The 17,624-nt window shown below is 45.3% G+C and overlaps 1 protein-coding gene across 4 annotated transcripts in view; it reads left to right on the plus strand.

The window, feature by feature from the left end:
- The window catches only part of LOC118318631 (regulator of G-protein signaling 21-like), a 132,883-nt gene extending 115,259 nt beyond the window's left edge, over positions 1-17,624 (plus strand). Inside the window, exons 1-5 of one of the 4 annotated variants that reach the window (XM_035648470.2) lie at positions 11,036-11,227; positions 13,747-13,833; positions 14,312-14,373; positions 15,865-16,028; positions 16,278-17,624. In XM_035648470.2, coding sequence (XP_035504363.1) covers positions 13,832-13,833; positions 14,312-14,373; positions 15,865-16,028; positions 16,278-16,445 — 396 coding nt within the window. In that variant the 5' untranslated portion in view covers positions 11,036-11,227; positions 13,747-13,831 and the 3' untranslated portion in view covers positions 16,446-17,624. Of the gene's footprint in view, positions 1-11,035; positions 11,228-13,746; positions 13,834-14,311; positions 14,374-15,861; positions 16,029-16,277 lie in introns of those variants that run through there. The other 3 variants (XM_035648468.2, XM_035648469.2, XM_035648467.2) reach the window with 3 other exon arrangements.

Here is a 17,624-nt window from a genome sequence, read left to right on the forward strand (position 1 = left end):
GACACTTCCTGAAATTCTTCTCGCACTCTCGGGGTCGATTGGGGCCACCGTCGGAAAAAACAAAGCTTAAGATGTCGCAAAACATACCAGGGGCCTAACGACTAATTGTGATCGCATCATTCGATAATTCAATCGGCTACGGGAACGAGAAGAAAAAAATTTAGATAAATACCGTCGTCTAATTTGTCGAAGAGACTTCATTGTTTCACTCGCAGTGTGTTCGTGTTTTGGCTGCAGCCTTCACAATAGTGGTCGTGTCTCGCCTCCTCTCGCTTGTTCAGTCTGTTCCTGAACTAATTCTCTTCTGTTCACACACGGGGGGGGGGGGGGGGGGGGGGGGGGGGGGGGGGGGGGGGGGGGGGGGGGGGGGGGGGAGTTGTAGTATCATAGTGTGGCACCAGAGTTTTCAGTGATGAAAGTGCCAGCAGCAAACTGCGACATGACTCACTGGAGTCTGAGGGAGCGCTTTTCTTTTTTTTTTCCTTTTCCTTTTTTCTTTCCACGGATGAGACAACCATCAGGAAAGAGAAGAAAGAGAGAAAAAAAAGAAAGAGGGGAAAAAGACTATTTCAAGTCAAGCATCTGAATCTGTCCTCGGAAAAAAGGGATGGAGGGAAGGGAACGACGCCGGCCACTTATTAAATGAAATGTGACGCCGGTTGATGTCCGGCCCCTTTGACGGATCCCGTGGGCATTTGTCAAGTGTGTGAAGAGTCATTGAGAATTCAAAACCTTTACGTCTTGAATTTACAAAATCCTCAATAAGCCACCCCCCCCCCCCCCCCCCCCCCCCCCCCCCCCCCCCCCCCCCCCCCCCCCCCCCCCCCCCCCCCCCCCCCCCCCCCCCCCCCCCCCCCCCCCCCCCCTATTTGCGCTGCTGTATTATTCATGCGGCTGCTAATGGAATTAGTTTTCCTTAATGCGCATTCAGCCCTTCTCCTCGCAGGCATCCATCAAAATCACGCCCGACGACGAGCGAGACGAGCGGACGCCTAGCGTCGACAGCGGGCGGGCGGAGCGACCCACCTACCACCAATATTTACGCGTGGCGCCGGAAGATAAACAGTTGCCTAATTGCCGCCATTCCGCGGCTCGTAAAAGCGCCTCGGTGTCCATTAACGTGAGGCAATTAGCCGTAATTTGCATCGTTAACAGGGGGGAAAAAAGAATAGCATAATGGTTTATGAATACTCAATCAGAGGATAATTACCTACCCTTGATCTGCATCTCCGCGCTGGAGGAGAAGAAGTGAAACAAAATCAAAAGGCGACGGGGAGTCGTCGTTCTTTGGCTTGGAGGACAAGGGGGCGCGGCCTCCTCTTTCTCCTCCCCCGCGCTCTTTTCAATCGCGTGCGGTTTTTCTCCCCCCGTCTTTTCTGCGGGACACGAGAGACAGCCAGACGCAAAGCGCCGTCGCCCGTCAGAGAGTGACGATCGCTCGCCGCCGCTGAGGCGACGTGACGAGCTGGAGAGGAATACAGCGACGTGTGTGTGTGTGTGTGTGTGTGTGTGTGTGAATATGCAGTGAGTGGATGTTTTCGAGTATTAATGCGTGTGTCATATATGTCTTGGCTAATGGGTGTGTCAGTGGCCTTGATACATCTATTCATGTATCTATTGAAGACAAACCTGAACAGTTTCATGTGTAACGCTTGTATAACATGGACATTATGCATACAGTTTGAAGGTTGTATGTCTTGTTATTGCCCCGGCCGTGTGCCGTTTCTTATATCTGCATGTAGCGACTTACTAAAGCTGTTAAAGGGAAATATTCATTTTAAAGGCGACTGAATAACCCAACAGTGAATTGTGTTCAAATTCAACACCAATGGATTTACTGCAGTGATAAATAATATAATCATTTTCAGAACTATTTCTATCCAAAAAAATCAAGTTTGAAAGAAAATTCACGATTCGTCCCCCAAAAAAAAATCACGACGCCCTGGTTCAGTTGATTATTTTTACTAAATCTGAAACTTTTTACACCATTTCAGACGATACAGTATAAATAGATGATGGAATTAAATAAAGTTCCGCAAACTGGTGAATCCCTCATTTAATATGAAAGGAAAACTCAAACAGGAAACGATGGACGAACAATCAGGCCCGAATGGAATCAGATCAGACCCTTCGTGCCGTTCGGTTTCATCCGAGGAAAACAGATTCCAAGGAAAAACTGGACATTTGAAATCTTAAATCATGAACAACTGATAGATCACAAGGAGGTGGAATTAGATTTATTGCGTTTTACTGACTAAACTGTTTCACTGAAACTGAGGCACCATGGGAAATGTGGCGCTTGTGGAGCTTGGCCCGAATCAGGGACTGAACGTTGGGCTTAGAAGAAGCATTCTTTTAATTCTTACTTGGAGATATCTGCTGTTTTTTTTAATAGCTGGACTTCCTTTCACATTACGAGGTGGAGGATGTTAAATCACGCGCGACGACAAAAATGTCAAGGATGAGACAATAAAAGCCCACGACTCGTTTCCGTTTCCTCGGAGAGAGAGAGAGAGAGAGAGAGAGAGAGAGAGAGAGAGAGAGAGAGAGAGAGAGAGAGAGAGAGAGAGAGAGGCGTGTCCCGAAAATTAGATAGTATAATTGTTGGGCCTAGACTTTGTGTTTGGCCGTTCGTCTTCGTAAAGCAGACTGAAAAAATACATCTCCTCGGCCGTGAAAGCCGCGTGCCGTGCAGTTTCTAATTTGGAGTTACGGTACCTTCTTCGTCCCCGATCCGAGCGCTGCCCACCGAGGAGAGGATAATTGCATATGCATAAAGACCGAGAAGAGACTTGCCCCCACGCACTAACACACATAACCCCCCCGGCTGCAGCGTGCGCGCGCACACACACACACACACACACACACACACACACACACCTGGTAGCTGTCGCATTGCTCCGCGTGATGCGTTGGAACAAAAGCGGTAACACACACACACACACACACACACACACACGTGGAACAAATAGACACACAAATACACATGTGAACACATGACGCCTGCCTGCCCACCACCTACGCCGTATCACACACACACACACACACACACACACACACACACTCCACCTCCCCCACCAGATGGTCGGTTCGGGCTCCGGAGCTGTGAAACACCGAAGGCCACCGAGCATCAATCCAAGAGATTCTGACTTCCCCAGCTGAGCTTTTAACATGCAGCAACAACGGCCCACAGCCACCGCACATGATGCCGCGTGCCAGAGAGGAAAGACAGACCGGAGAGAGGAAGACGGGGGGGGGGGAGTGGCAGCGAGAGGCGGAGCAGACGCAGGGACACAGTGCCCCACAGTGGAGCTGCGTTGTACGGACACACCGGTGGAATCATTAGAAAATACTGTAGATGTAAAAGCTTCAACACCAGCTTTAACACCAGGCGTTATTTATTTGCCCCCGCCTGCAATTCATATTTTCGCCCCTGCGTTCGGGGGTTTATTGCGTGACAGCAGCCTCACGACTCACAGAGCGTTTCGAGGACGTGCGTGCGAGCCCCCGAGATGAACCCTCAGAGTCTGCAGTGTCGAGATCCCCCCCCCCCCCCCAAGAGTGCATTGCTATTCTTTCTTCTCTATTTTTTGTTAAAATGTCAAATCCAAGGCTTGAGCGTGTCAGGTGGTAACACGCACAGTTCAGCAGTGAGCGGGGGCCGTGCCCTGTGAGCTTTCTGCCAAACATAATGTAATTAGAGGATCGAGTCGACACAGGCAAACAGGGGCGAGGAGGGCTCATCAACTCTCTGAGTCACTCCCCATCTGTAACCAGAGGAGAGAGCGAGGGAGAGCGAGGGAGATTAGATTGATTAGAAATTGAAATCCCAGACCAAATGTGTGATTCGAGAAGTTAATTACGATTAAATTGGATCATTTTATTTTAAATTTGGCCTTAATTTCCCCAGTCACGGCAAACCTTTTCTCCCCTTCTCCTTGACTTCTTCGGAGAAAAACTTCACCAACAGTGCGCGAACGACGTCCATGAGGCGAACGTGACACGCGTCGTGGACGGATGAGAATAGCAGCCACATATGATCGTTGAGGAGGACATTCACGGAACAGACGCTCCACCAGATTTTGGAACTTGGCCGCAGTAGTGAAGTTGACCGACGACGTTGCATACATTATGAAAGTCATTTTCTGGCGGCATCTGGTGGTAAAGTGGCGAACCGCAACCGAACTGAGCCGACCGACAGGGGACACTTTAAGGCGGCGCACCGCTGACTCCAGTTCAGGTTTCCGGCAGCGTTGGGAGAAAAAAATTCAACGCAAACGCGACGTATTCTGGAAAAGTTTTGTGCAACAGCCGTATGCAGCGCGACGTAGCAAACATGGCGACTCACACGGAGGTCGGGTCCACCTCATGGAACTATATTTAACTCATTCAGAGTTGCTGAAAAAAACATTGTGATTATACATATATGAACGCATAGTTATGGAGAACATATTCAATTTCTGTGAATTAGTTCTTCAAAATTTTACACACTGTAGCTTTAAAGTCATGACCGATCTCGTTATTGGCCCCTTAAGTCCTAACTCCCAGGAAAATATTCACTTTTCTTTCAATTTTGGGCCGTACAATATTAAACATCAATGTTCAACATTTCTGAGTCAGCACAAGCTCCTGTTGCAGGTCCCCCCCCCCCCCGCGGGTCTGTTATATGTGAAGGTGTGTGTGTGTGTGTGTTAAACCCCAGCGAAGGGGGACTGAGCAAAGTCAGAATGTGTGTGTGTGTGTGGAGAATAGTCAATCATCTGTTAAGTATGCATGAGCTGCATTGGCATTATTCAAATGAGCACTGCCCATGGTGAAAATGAAGTGAGCTAACCTGCTTCCGGACGTCTCTGCTGGCATTTTTTAAATATTTGCAAATAGCTTCTTTTTTTTTCTCTCTCTAATCCATTAAGTTGTACAGGAGAGCTTTTTAATACTGCACTTTTTTTCTTCTTCTTCTTCTTCTTCTCCTCGGGGTTGAGGGCAACGTGGGGTCACTGCTGTTATCACCTCAAATAGCTTGTAATGTGGAATCATTTTTTTTTTTTTTTTTACAGCTAATGAATATTGCATCATAATGAAAATTGAATGAAAGAAAAAGCAGGTCTTGAATACAGTACGTGTTTCATAATTAGCTTATATTTCTTACAGCTGTACGACATATAAACGTACAGTGGCTGCATTCAACTTCTGCACCTGAAGAAAAAAAATGCCTTTACAAATAAACTTTTAATAGCCTGAAGCGAGGTGGTCATTATGCCGCGTGCACGTGGCCCCTCCGTCGGCCTTCGCCTCCTCCCGGCGCATTCCCTCAATGCTTTTATGTAAATGAAACAGTTGTGTGTTCGCGCGCTTTGATCGTCAAGGCCTCATACGCAAAGAGGTGGGGTTATTGAAGACGGATCTCACATTCCAAACAGATGTTTGGCCCCCCCGCCGGTCCGCGGCTCTCGCTCCCGTTGTGTGCGGCAGGCGGGCGGTGGAGGAATGTCCTTCAGCACAACTCACCGCACGCGCGCACGCTGGTGAAAAGAAGTCTGATCTCAGCGCTCGACAGCAACAACACCGAGTCCTTGGCTGTATGTGAAATGTGAAATGTACCATGAACGCGCTGCATTTTAATGTTGCTGTAACGGTTATCCCTGATGCCTGCACTGAACTCAAGGTGGGACACTTAGCTCGGGCGTGTGCCGCTCGACTTCAATTCAATTCAATTCAATTTTATTTGTATAGCGCCGTATCGCGCCATACATTGTCTCAAGGCACTTTACATAGTGAGGTCAATATCACAATATCACAGGGAAAACCCAACAAATCCCACAATGAGCAAAGCACTTGGCGACGCAGGAGAGAAAAAAAACTCCCTTTTAACAGGAAGAAATCTCTGACAGAACCAGACTCAGCTGTGGGCGGAGCCTCTGTCTCGACCGGTTGGGGTGAGGAGAGAGAGGAGGAGAGAAGAGAGAGAGAGAGGACAGTTGTACCACCGCCGCTTTAATCTCTACCAGACTGATGCTTATAATTAAAAACAAATACAATTATGTTGTTGTTATTATTAGTGATGATATTAATATTAACAATCTGGGTCACACTGGGGCTGAGGTCGAATTGTCAAATGATAGCTGTTCGGATTCTCTAAATGCCTAGGAGAGGTGCTCCAATGATCCCTTTCCTGTCTCCGTTAGCACACGGGGTACACTGGACCTTCCTATGCCAAAGGAAAGGAGTTACCGTTGACTATGAATAATTTACATCTGATGGCACACAGTGGGGATACACTCTGCGTTTCTTGTAGTCCATCTTCTGTAATTTGTAGTTTCACCACGGCAGAGTCATCAATGACATCCGCCGTCGCATGATGACGTCGCTACGACGCAGCGCTGTCGGCTTTATCCAAGTCCTATGAATCCTCCTTTACACCTTTCCTTGAGCTCCTGACGTTTTCCACTGAGGTCAAGGAATAGTAGATAGGAAGGACGATCAGGATCCACCCCTTTACTCTGGCTGGTCTTTTGTCTCGACTCGTCATTATGCGACGTGCTTTAACGCCAAGACTTTAAAACTGCAGCGATTGATCATGTTACATCGCCTGCTGTATCAATTTGCGACCTGTTGATGAGCACGATGGCAAATATGTGCTTATCAAGCGGCCGCAGGCCTTTTTGCAGTCATGTTTCTAGAAACCTCCTGAAAAAGTAGATCCAATATTCGGTCTTCGTGAACTTCCGGGCCGATTGGAAAATTACCACCATCTGCATCGTGAACTGCGGCCGCTCGTGGTGACACAATAGTTTACCAGCGTGGCGCTGAATTGGAATCTGGCACATTGTGTTTCACTCACTCACAAGTCTGTCCGTTCAGTGAAGTTGCAGTTGGCGGAATCGAGAGGTCGTAATGAGCGAGTTGTGGTTTGTACAGAAAAATTGCCCTGAGCAAATTTTGGATTACAAGTTTGCAGCCGCCATTGTATTCATGCGAATGTCGATCTACACATCTGTGAATGTTTTTTTACTGTGACTTCAAATTCAGAACACATCCAGTCTACAAGCGCTCGCATTACATCCCAACATATTCACCTTCATAGAAATACAGAGTCTCCAGTGAACCTATACCCTGGAGGTCTATGGTCACGTATCAGACAATCAGGACTGTTCCATGGCCATCGTATAATTAACAAATATTACACCAAGCCTGATTAGTAATATACCCACAATTAATAAAATGGACATGAACAGTACCCAGCGGGGAAGAAATGAAGGTCATTTCACCCGTATACTTGATAATAATTCATTTCGTAAGCGTGAAATACGTTTGATGACGCCATGGCAGCTCAGATGTTTGGAGTTGATCGGTCTGGGATTGATTGAATCTGTAATCCCCTCGCACTCTCGTCCCTCTAATATCTGTCCAATATATTGACCAGGTGTGTTCTATAAATTCTGCCACAGACGAACAGGAAAAAAACTTTTGACGAACTGCACGCTGTCAAGCTGCTTTCCATCATCGGCGGGCGACGGGACAGAAGATCTGTTGCAGCCGAGCCGGTGATGAACACCGCTCCAGAGTGCGCGTCCTGACAGGTTGTTGTCGCGAACGTCTCCGCTCGGCTCGTTACGGATGCAAATCCCAGTCGCCGATGTGTTTTATGACGCCTCGCTCTTGTTTTCCAGGCTGCCCCCCCCCCCCCCCCCCCCCCCCCCCCCCCCCCCCTCCGCCGGCAAGCGTCCCGCCGAGGACTTGCAAATCAAGACGGGGGAAAAAAAACGAGAGATGGGGCGGACAGGTAGGCCCCGCTTCGCTGTCAGCATTGTCCCTCGTCTCCATTAACCCCCCCCCCCACACCTGTTTCCTCCCGATCACAGCTCTGCCATTTGTGCTCTCATCAGTCATTTTCGCAGCACCACCCTTCTCCCCGTCTCCCTGCGTTAGACGAGGACATTGCACCACCACCTCTGCCGGGATACTGGAGCATCTGCTCCCCTTCTGCCACCGGTCGTCTCCAGAGAGTTTTTTTCCCCGATGCTCATGAGGGGGTTCAGTGTGAACTGGGTCAAATTGCTTCCTGGCGCAGATGTTTGGGTTCATGCAACAACAACATGCTGAGGAAATACTGTGCCATAACCAGAGGTGAATAGTGCAACCGCAGAATCCGGCAGCACCTGCCAGGCACCGCATGCGTGATAGATCTACAGGTCCTGTGCAAGGATACGAGGATTGTGTGTAAAAATAGACGTATAGACCATCGTTTTCTGCCTAAATCGCGAAAAAATAAAGTTGCGGCAGTAAATAACGTCCCGCCTCCAGACAGTTGAGAAGACGAAGGTTCCGGATACGCCACAATTCAGCCAAGAATGACCAGGAATAGCTCTGAAGCCAAATCCCCTCCACAGAGGTTAAAGGGACAGTTCCGTGATTTTGAGGTGAGGTTGCATGAGTTACTTATTCATAGTTAATATGTCACCTTATGGAGATGGTGATCATCAATGTCATTTTACGGAGTTTGGAGGAGGAGTGGAAATAGTGAAAGTCCGAGTCCCACTGTTGCAGAGGGGACCACCGAGATACCTATTTTTCGCCACATTTTTAAAGGTAACCTAAAAGATGTATACATATATCCGTTCAATTGTGCACGAAAGGATGTATTTTTTTCACCGCTTTAGTTTGCCGCCAGACAGCCGTTTAAGTTTGCACTTTTTTTTCAAGCGTACTTCGGCCATGTGTTACTGCACCAGTTGAATGGACAGTGTTTCCCCTACCGTTGAATTGAGGGGGCCCCCGCCCCCCCTGAAAAGTAAAATAAAAAAATAAAAAAATATATATATATAATTCAAATTTATTGTATTTTACATATAATGCCAAGCAGAAGTAATTTATGGTCACGTTCCATATGTACCTTATTCCTCATTCCTGTATAAAAGATTGTGGATGAGACGTGATTTTTGAAACCTAACCCTAACGAGCCTTAACCCTAAACCCCCCCAAACCAGTAAACCTAGGGGAAACACTGACGGATATATATATATTTTGTAGGTTACGTTTAAAAATGTGGCGAAAAAGACGTATTTCCACTTTTCCTCGAAAACTCCATTAAAATGACATCGCCGATCACCGTCTCCATAAGGGAACATATCAACTATGCGTAAGTAACTCGTACAGCCCCACTTCAAAATCAGTGAACTGTCCCTTTAAACACCTGGGTCTCACCAGTCCGTTGGAGCTGGAGAAGCTTCTCCCGGGTGAGAGGTGAAACGTCTCCTCCGAGTACTTACAACCAATTCCAGTTGCCCTTGATTTAACCTTTTTTTTTTTTTTCCTCCGATAAGGGATTGTAATAACTTTGCCGCTTAAATATCCCATTATGTGCATAATTGAACTTCTTGGAACAGTAACTTTTCGAGGGTGACCTCCTGCTGTTGCCAACAGGTACGATTAAAAAACATCCGACCAATAATACAGCCTCTTTTTTTTCAGCTTATTCATAGGAAGCCCCTTTGCTTTAGACAACGAATCCCATCAAACACAGGGAGAATTCCATTCGTTTAACGGATTGCAACTCAAATTTCCTTTGAGGAATGAAAGTGCGTAGCTGCTAGCACATCTGTTTGTTAAATGTGTTGCATTGGGAACGATGGTGTTTTCATTTTTGCCTTAACAAAGCAGAGGCCCTTGATGTTAAATCAGCATTTGGCCTGTCGTGTTTTTGTATCTCTGTGTTTCCTTTTTTAGATGCAGAGGTTTAGTCGAGACCACCAAGGTTACATCCGACACAGCCCAAAGTCAAACACTGACTACAGGCGAGTCAGGGTCAAGAATTTGTCCGAATAAACTGAAGCTCGGGAGAAATGAGAAACACAAGAGGTGACATCAGCCGCCGTCCAAATTCCCTCGAGTATTACACAGATATCAGGAACTTTGTGTCTCGCCCAAGGTTTCAGGACATCTTCCGACTGGTATCGTTTGTACAGTAGTATTTTGACCTCCCTATATTTCTGTTACGCTTATGGCAATAGCACCTTTGGACACCTAGAGAAAAAAGTCAAATTTCTTCTTTTTTCTTGAAACCGGAGACTGTAACGTGTAAAACTAGTTGCCAAGTCTGATACAGATTGTAGTCAAATAACGAATAATGCAAAGACTGTAGTACATCCTTAATTATAGTAATACATCACATAGTCATGTGTACAAATAAGTCTGCTGGGGAATTATTTATTAATTTAAAAAAGATATATATTTATACATAGAACTCTATTTTATTGCCCTGTTTTTTTTAATCTGAGTTTATTTAAAGGAGCCGTGCTCTTAATTTTGTTCACGTTTTACTTTTTTGTTTTGTTTTGCTGAATGACAATAAAACGGAATCTTGAAGTCAGACATATATTGAAGCAACTTATGCAAAGTTAATATGTCACCTTACGGAGACGGTGATCAGCGATTTCATTTAACGGAGTTTGGAGGAGAAGTGGAAGTAGCGAAAGTCCGACTGTTGCAGAGGGGACCGCCGAGATTACGTCTTTTTCGCCTCATCTTTAAATGTCACCTTAACAAACCAAAAAACATATCCGTTCAATTGTACACTAAAGGATGTATTTTTTGCTGCCAGACAGCCGTCTAAGTTTGCACTTTTTTTTCAAGTGTACTTCAAAATCACTGAACTATCCCTTTAAAGGTGTAAAGGCTTTCATAATACTGAATCTAAAAAAAAAATCCACCCTTTGACCTCACTGTCAAATACACACCCAAAAGTGAGTCACGATCATCTTCACGAGCCCAAATCCAAACCAACGTTCAGATGTCTCCATCTGCGTTGCATCGGAACTAAGGATTTGCTTGAAGCAACGAAAATGCATTTTTTTTTTAAAAAAAACCCTTCCGTGAGGTCTGTGTGGTCGCTAGCTTCAGAGAACACGACCCTAAGAGAAGCAGCAAATTATTATGATTTAGTTTATCGGCAGTTGAAGGTGGGGGGGGGGGGGGGCGGGGGGGGGATGGGTGGAGAAGTAAAGAATGAAAGCTGACATTTCAGTAAACCCCGGACCTGTCTGTGCCGCCGCCCAACATGCACGGGCCTGTACCTGTCGGGTGAGTCAAGTGAGGAGAAGGGAAGCCTGAGAAACTCGGGGTCTGAGTGTGTATTGTTGAGCACACACTCCCACAACAACTTGCTCTCGCCAAAAACGTACTCCAGTCTTTTTTTTCTTTCCCTTCTCGACAACGGGACACATATGTTGTAAGTATTGGCTCCAAATTTGGCTTTTACACTCGGATGAGCTCGTCGCCTGGCGCCGAGCGTTTTGATACGGTTGAAGATTTCTTCAACGTCCTACCTCTCCTCCGGTCCGCCTTGTTCCTTCGCTAACGACTGCCTAAAACAACATGGCATGTGTTTTCTGTGGTCGCCTCTCTCTCTCATCTCCTGGGCTTTTTCCTGCGAGCGACAAAGTGCTTTTTGATGGGACCGCTGTGATCTGTGGCGTTTTTTTCATTGGGAGTTTCTCCGTCGGCGTTTCTCTGTTCCTCAGTGGGCCTCCAGCTCTCTCTCTTCCATCCCTCACCAAAAAAAAAAAAACCCCATGAAAAACGGACCAAAAGACGAGTGAGGAATTCTTTTGAGCTGCGCGTGATGCAATCGGGGGGAGAAAGACAAAAAAAAAAATGAGCGGCCGCATTAGGATACGTTCTTCAAAGCTGCACTGTCAGAACTGTCAGAACTTTTTGTTGAAGGGGGTTTTTCATCCGGCGTTGTTGAATACTTTTGGAGCAATTCGGTTTTTTATTTTTGTAACATATATTAGCACTTTTTCTTTTTTAAAGAATTCTCTTGAAAAGGGCTGAAGGCTGCATCACTTTAGTTCTCTAGAATCTGTGCATCCACAGAAAGTTTGATTGAATTGTTCATATACCGCCATCTAAAAAAAAAAAGCTACTGTTATCAATAATTGCAACGCTTCTGCTGCTTTAGACCTCTGCAGGCACCCTTTCATTTTTAGCGTTGTTCTGCTAAAATGCATCGATAATGTTGCAAAGATATGTTCTCTTACAGTAATACGTGCACACAACAGCAGCGTGCGAGGTAATTTCTTCGTTACCTTAATGAAAGCAAAAGAATTTAAAAATAAACAACGTTTTCAAATTTGATGGAAAAAGCGTAATGAACATTATGGATTTTTAGAACAATTGACATTAACAACTATGTGTAATTGCCTGATTGTGGAGCAGAGTGTTACTCGAGCTACACAGAGGCTAAGAAATCATAATCAGAAATGCTTTATTCATCCATGAGGAGAATTGGGTAAACATGCTGACATAAGCCGCAGTAGTAATTCTTCCTTTATGACCAGTGGTGAGATGCGTGGTGAACGACCTCATTCTTATCGAGTTGTCGGTCCTGTGGTAGTTCATGATATTTTCCGTGACAACACCTTCCAGATCTCCCGACAGTTTCCCTCGTGGATCAATAAAGTATTCCCGATTCTGATCCTGTCAACTGCTGCTACAGTCAGTTTGTTTGGGGAGGGAAAGAGACTCCTCTTCATCCATACGCGGCATTCGTGCGTTTAAAAACAGTACGGACTCACGAGTCGCTATATACAGGAGCCACCGCACCTGTCTGCTTACAACGCATCTTTATATTTGCTGTAGACATATATACTGTATATATATATATATATATATATATATATATATATATATATATATATCCTGCACAGCATCGCTCAACCACGCAACACATCGCTCGAGCCCGAGAGTCTCGATCTTATTGTGCTCCACATCCCGTCACGTTCACCCGCTGTACTTGCCTGTATTACATTCACTCCTCTGACTCCTTCCTCTCTGGTTCCCTCTGCTGACGCGCCGCCGAGCCCCAGTTTTACCCGCGGGGATCGTCAAAAAGTCCACGTACTTAAGGATTTCCGAACAACTAAACTAATGGAGAGGGGGGGGTGCAGTAAATCTAACTGATTGTAGATGGAGTTACAATTAGATTTAACAGAAAATGGGACTTTTTCAGCTGAGGTGAGTGGATCCAGTCCCCACGGAGGTTTCTATGGTTCCTACAGAATATTGATCGTATGAAACGGGCGAGACAGACGGTCGAGAGCCCTGAAACACGGGCAAATGTTGGACTACGTACAATTTTAGAAAGTTAACAAGCACCGTGATGAAATGTGACGTGTTTAACTTCATATTTTCAACTCTTAAGGACAAGGTTTCACTTTTTACTCACCAAAAATTATTTGGGAAACATAATTTTGTCCTTTTTTACAGGTTAAGATTTTACATACCAGATGATCCCCTTGCAAAATATGGCATCTCTTATGAATTCAATTGTCCAAAAAGTACTCAAAAGAACTCCACTTCAACTAATTATGCTTACATTTTATTGTCAACAGTAATAATCCATTGATATATTAAATATCATAAGATGATGCAATTAAAGAAATCCAGCGTAATAAAAGAGTTAAACTTCATTTTGTACGTTGGATGCCAGAATTTAAAAAATATTTAAAAAATATATATATATATTTTGTACATACAATTGTATACAAATGTAGAATTTTTGTTTGCAGTATTGTCAGTTAAACGTAAAGCTTTTTTTTCTTGGGTTCAGTGGAATAAACTTACTTTGGCTTTCAGAGCTTTTCACTGACAGTTCATAAAAGGATCTATACACTATATTTTCTTTCAGCAACTATAATGTAAAGGAAAATAACTCAATTGCAATTTTTATGCTCTACTTCCGGTCAGTGCGATCAGGAGCGAGCTCTCTTCCAGACGACAACACCGTCTGGTCTGATACCTCGCGTGCGGTTAAGAGCCGATATCGGCTAAGATGTGAGTGGTCAATAATTTCATTAAATCCTCCGCATTTGAACATTGGATGAAATGAGATAGCCATATTATGTGTCCGTCAATTCAAAATGACATTCAACTAAAACTTTGAGAATAACCATTCATTATTAATCAGTCTTATAGTCGATGAGTGGATAAGAAAATTTGAATTTTGAAATGAAATGTCATTTTTAAATTCCTCACTAACAGATTGAGATTCACCTCATGTCCTCTAATCATGTACTGCACTCATCACCTGTTTGAGAAGGTGTAAACGTCATAATTAACATTTATACACTGATGAACGCAAAATAAAAAATAAACAAATCTATAAATCAAATAAGTAAATCTACAAGTAAATAAATAAATGTAGAAATACAGAAATGGCCATTTTCATTGCAAACTGCATTTATGTATTTATTTAAGTATACGTACGTCATTCCTGTCCTTCATACCTCATAACCTTTTTTCTGCTCTGCAGGGCTCCTGTCGCTGATGTCGCGGCGTGGGCGGAGTCGCTCGACCAGCTTCTGGAGTGTCAAAGTGAGGCCGCTCACGGATTTAGCCGTCTCGCTCGCTCTAATGTCAAGCGCCGCTCGCCTCAGGTCTGCTCAACCCGGCCAATTCTCCGCCGCTCGCTCGGCCCCACGTATCATCATCTTCAATCGCCCTCCGGCTTCTTAAAGGAGGAATCGGGGGGAAATATTCTCCCTTCGAGTTCACCGAACGCATTCGGAGATATATTTAAAAGGGGAGGACGGAGATAAGAGGCCTGATGTGAGCCGCGCGGGGTAGATAGGGTGAATCCAGCCATCTTCGTTTTTCATTCACGTAGCCGAGGCGCTCGCTGATGGCTTCCACCTGAAAACGACCAAAAGGGACAGATGGGTTCTGTTCCCTCTCTCTCTCTCCGCTGCCTTTCTTCTCTCATTACTTTACTCAAACGAATTCAGCTGATCTGTAATATTTCAGCCACGGTGTCTCCTCGCATCGAGATTAACTGTCAATTCTGTCTCGCCTAAAAAAAACGAGTTGCTCCATTTCCCTTTTGTTAGAAACGTCACACATGACAAATTGGTAACCAGAAAAAAAAAATTAGAATAATTGCGGCAGATGCAATCTGACGGCATTTATCTTTTGTATCTCGCGCGATTCTTAAAGCGTCGGCTCCGTTATGATTGAAGGCTCGGATGCGGAGACGGAGTGATTTGCCGCGGCCCCCTGGACATATTTTTGTTTCCTGTCAATTACTGTCGGAGCGCCGGCCGTGATTTATGTAAAAACAATTTGTGCGGATGACGCTGGCAGTAAAGCCGTCTGATCAGCTAAGGCGCGTTGCTTTTTTGATGTTCCTGGAAAAAATGACCAGATTTACCAGGGCCCAAGGGTGGGGGGGCCTGGAAAGCTTGGAGCTGCTAGCTAGCAGCTACCTAGCTGAGATCGACACAGCTGCTATTGTTAGCTAGCTAGCTAACTGTAACGTTTACTACCTGAATACAGTAGTGCAGTAGTTAGCTAGCTAGTTACTATAAGAACACACACACACACACAGTATCATAAATCAATCAGCATCATAGCTGCAGGGGGGCCCCACAGAGCCTGCTCATGTATAGGGCCCAGAATTTGTTGCTACGCCCCTGCGTTCAAACATGGCGACTCACACGGAGGTCGGGTCCACCTCAAGTGACTATATTTAACTCATTCAACGTTGACGAAAGAACATTGGTTCTTTGTCGCAGGTGATTATACATATATGAACATATAATTATGGACGATACATTCAATTTTTTGTGAATTAGTTCTTCTAAATATTACACACTGTAGCTCTAAAGACAAGGTTTGCATATAAAGAAAGTAAAACCAGTTCTGCCAACGTCTTCACTGTAATATATATTTTGTTGCTTGTTTTTAAGGTATACGACATGTTAAAAAGGGTTAACCAGGTCAATTAACCTTAATTCAATTTCTGTCGATTGTTTGAAATGGAACTGTCCCGGTTTCAAAGTGTGTGTGTGTTTTCTCTCTGCGCAGCAGGCCAGCTGGTGTTCGAGGACTTCCTGAGGACAGAATACAGCGAGGAGAACCTTTTGTTCTGGCGGGCCTGCGAGGGCTACAAGAAGATCGCCGACGAGGCAGAATTGGCGGTCGCTGCCAAAAGGATCTTCGTCGAGTTCGTCCAGGTCGACGCTCTGAGACAGGTACGAGACAGAAGGTCAGACCCGTGTCAATTTGTGAATGGGCCTCAAATGTTTGGCTTTCCCTTTCGTCCCCGTCGCTACACTGATGTTCTGAGGGGCCTTCTTTTTTTCTTTCTTTGCTCGGTTTCTTTTTGACTTGTTCCACATGCAGCACTTTCTCACAATGAAATCAAGAAGCCGCCACAACAACAAGCAGAAAGCAACTCATGGGTGAAATATAAAAGTTTGCCCGTCTTCTCCTGAACACAGATAAACATTGACTGTGTGACCAGAGGCGAGATCAGCGGGAATCTCTCTCGGCCGGGGCCGGGCTGCTTCGACAGGGCGCAGCGGCTGATACGCCGCCTGATGGAAAACGACTGTTATCCGCGATTCCTCAAATCGGAAATCTACCAGGCTCTCCTGGAGCGGCCGTGAAAGCAGCTCGGCGGGAATAGAGCTCAGCAGACGATGGACTCCGCGACTCCGGGCGGAACCCTCCTTAGAATTTCACCGCAAACGAAGAGGCCTCGCCCGTGACAGGAAGCAGAAGTGAAGGCGGATGCGGAGCGGCCGGCGCGAGCGGCCGACAGCATCTTAACGCCGAAACGTTATCGAAATGATGTATTTAGCAGCTTTTCTTCAAGTCGCCTATTTCTCCCCGCTACGGCTGCGTCATATTGCATAAAAAGAGGACGTCTTCTGTTGTTTTTTTTCTGGAAGGGATGACATTTGTTCGGAGGGGCGAGTTGTAAACACGAGTTAGTCATCGGCGCCCTTGAATTATTCAAGAGTGTGACGTATTTCATTTCCGACTGGCTCATTTTCAGAAGATCCTAACAAATTTAATAAAAACGTACTTGTGAGAACCGTCAGCGGCCGAATGAGTGACACGTCACGTGTTTTTATACTCCAATTGAAAAGATTTGGTATGATATATAACACTGTGTGTGCGATCTATGTTCCCGTCGCATTTCTTTTTCTTCTGAAGAACCTGCTTCCCGCAGTGTGTTTGGTCTCCGGCGTCATTTTGTTTTCCGCTGTTGTCCGCACATCACACACAAGCTTAATGACGGCAACTTTAAAAAGCGTTTCATGCTCCCTAGTGCGTAAGTTATTTTTTTTATATTTTTCATTTGAATAAAACTCTTGTTGTTGTTGAGCTGCAGCCGCTGTGGGCGATTATGATGATTCGCAAAAAATGTTGTGTACGTGTGGTCTGATTTATGAGCATGCAGACGTCCAATGCGACGACAGAAATATAGTAGTATAGGTTTAAAGAGGTATAGTAATGTATAGGTTTAAAGAGTTTGGATTCGCGAGGTCTTTAACTTTTCAAGATATTTTTCTCTAAAATAATATGACGAGGACCAACGAATTGAAAGAGGACATAACCTGAGTGAAATGTCTGGGGGCAAGGTTAAGTTTGAGAAGCAAAGACCTCGGCACCGCTGGCGTCTGTGGCACGGTGCGATACTCCGGACTTCACAAGGGCGAAGTGTTGCGAAGATCCCCTGATCTGTGAGAACTGTTTCTGCCGCTGTTCTAAATGGCTTTAAAAGCTGAAGACTGAAACATTGGTATGAAATGGAAAGTAAATAAAAATGCCAATGTGTT

Source organism: Scophthalmus maximus, chromosome 13 (genome assembly GCF_022379125.1).
Source record: "Scophthalmus maximus strain ysfricsl-2021 chromosome 13, ASM2237912v1, whole genome shotgun sequence".
Classification (NCBI taxonomy): domain Eukaryota; kingdom Metazoa; phylum Chordata; class Actinopteri; order Pleuronectiformes; family Scophthalmidae; genus Scophthalmus; species Scophthalmus maximus.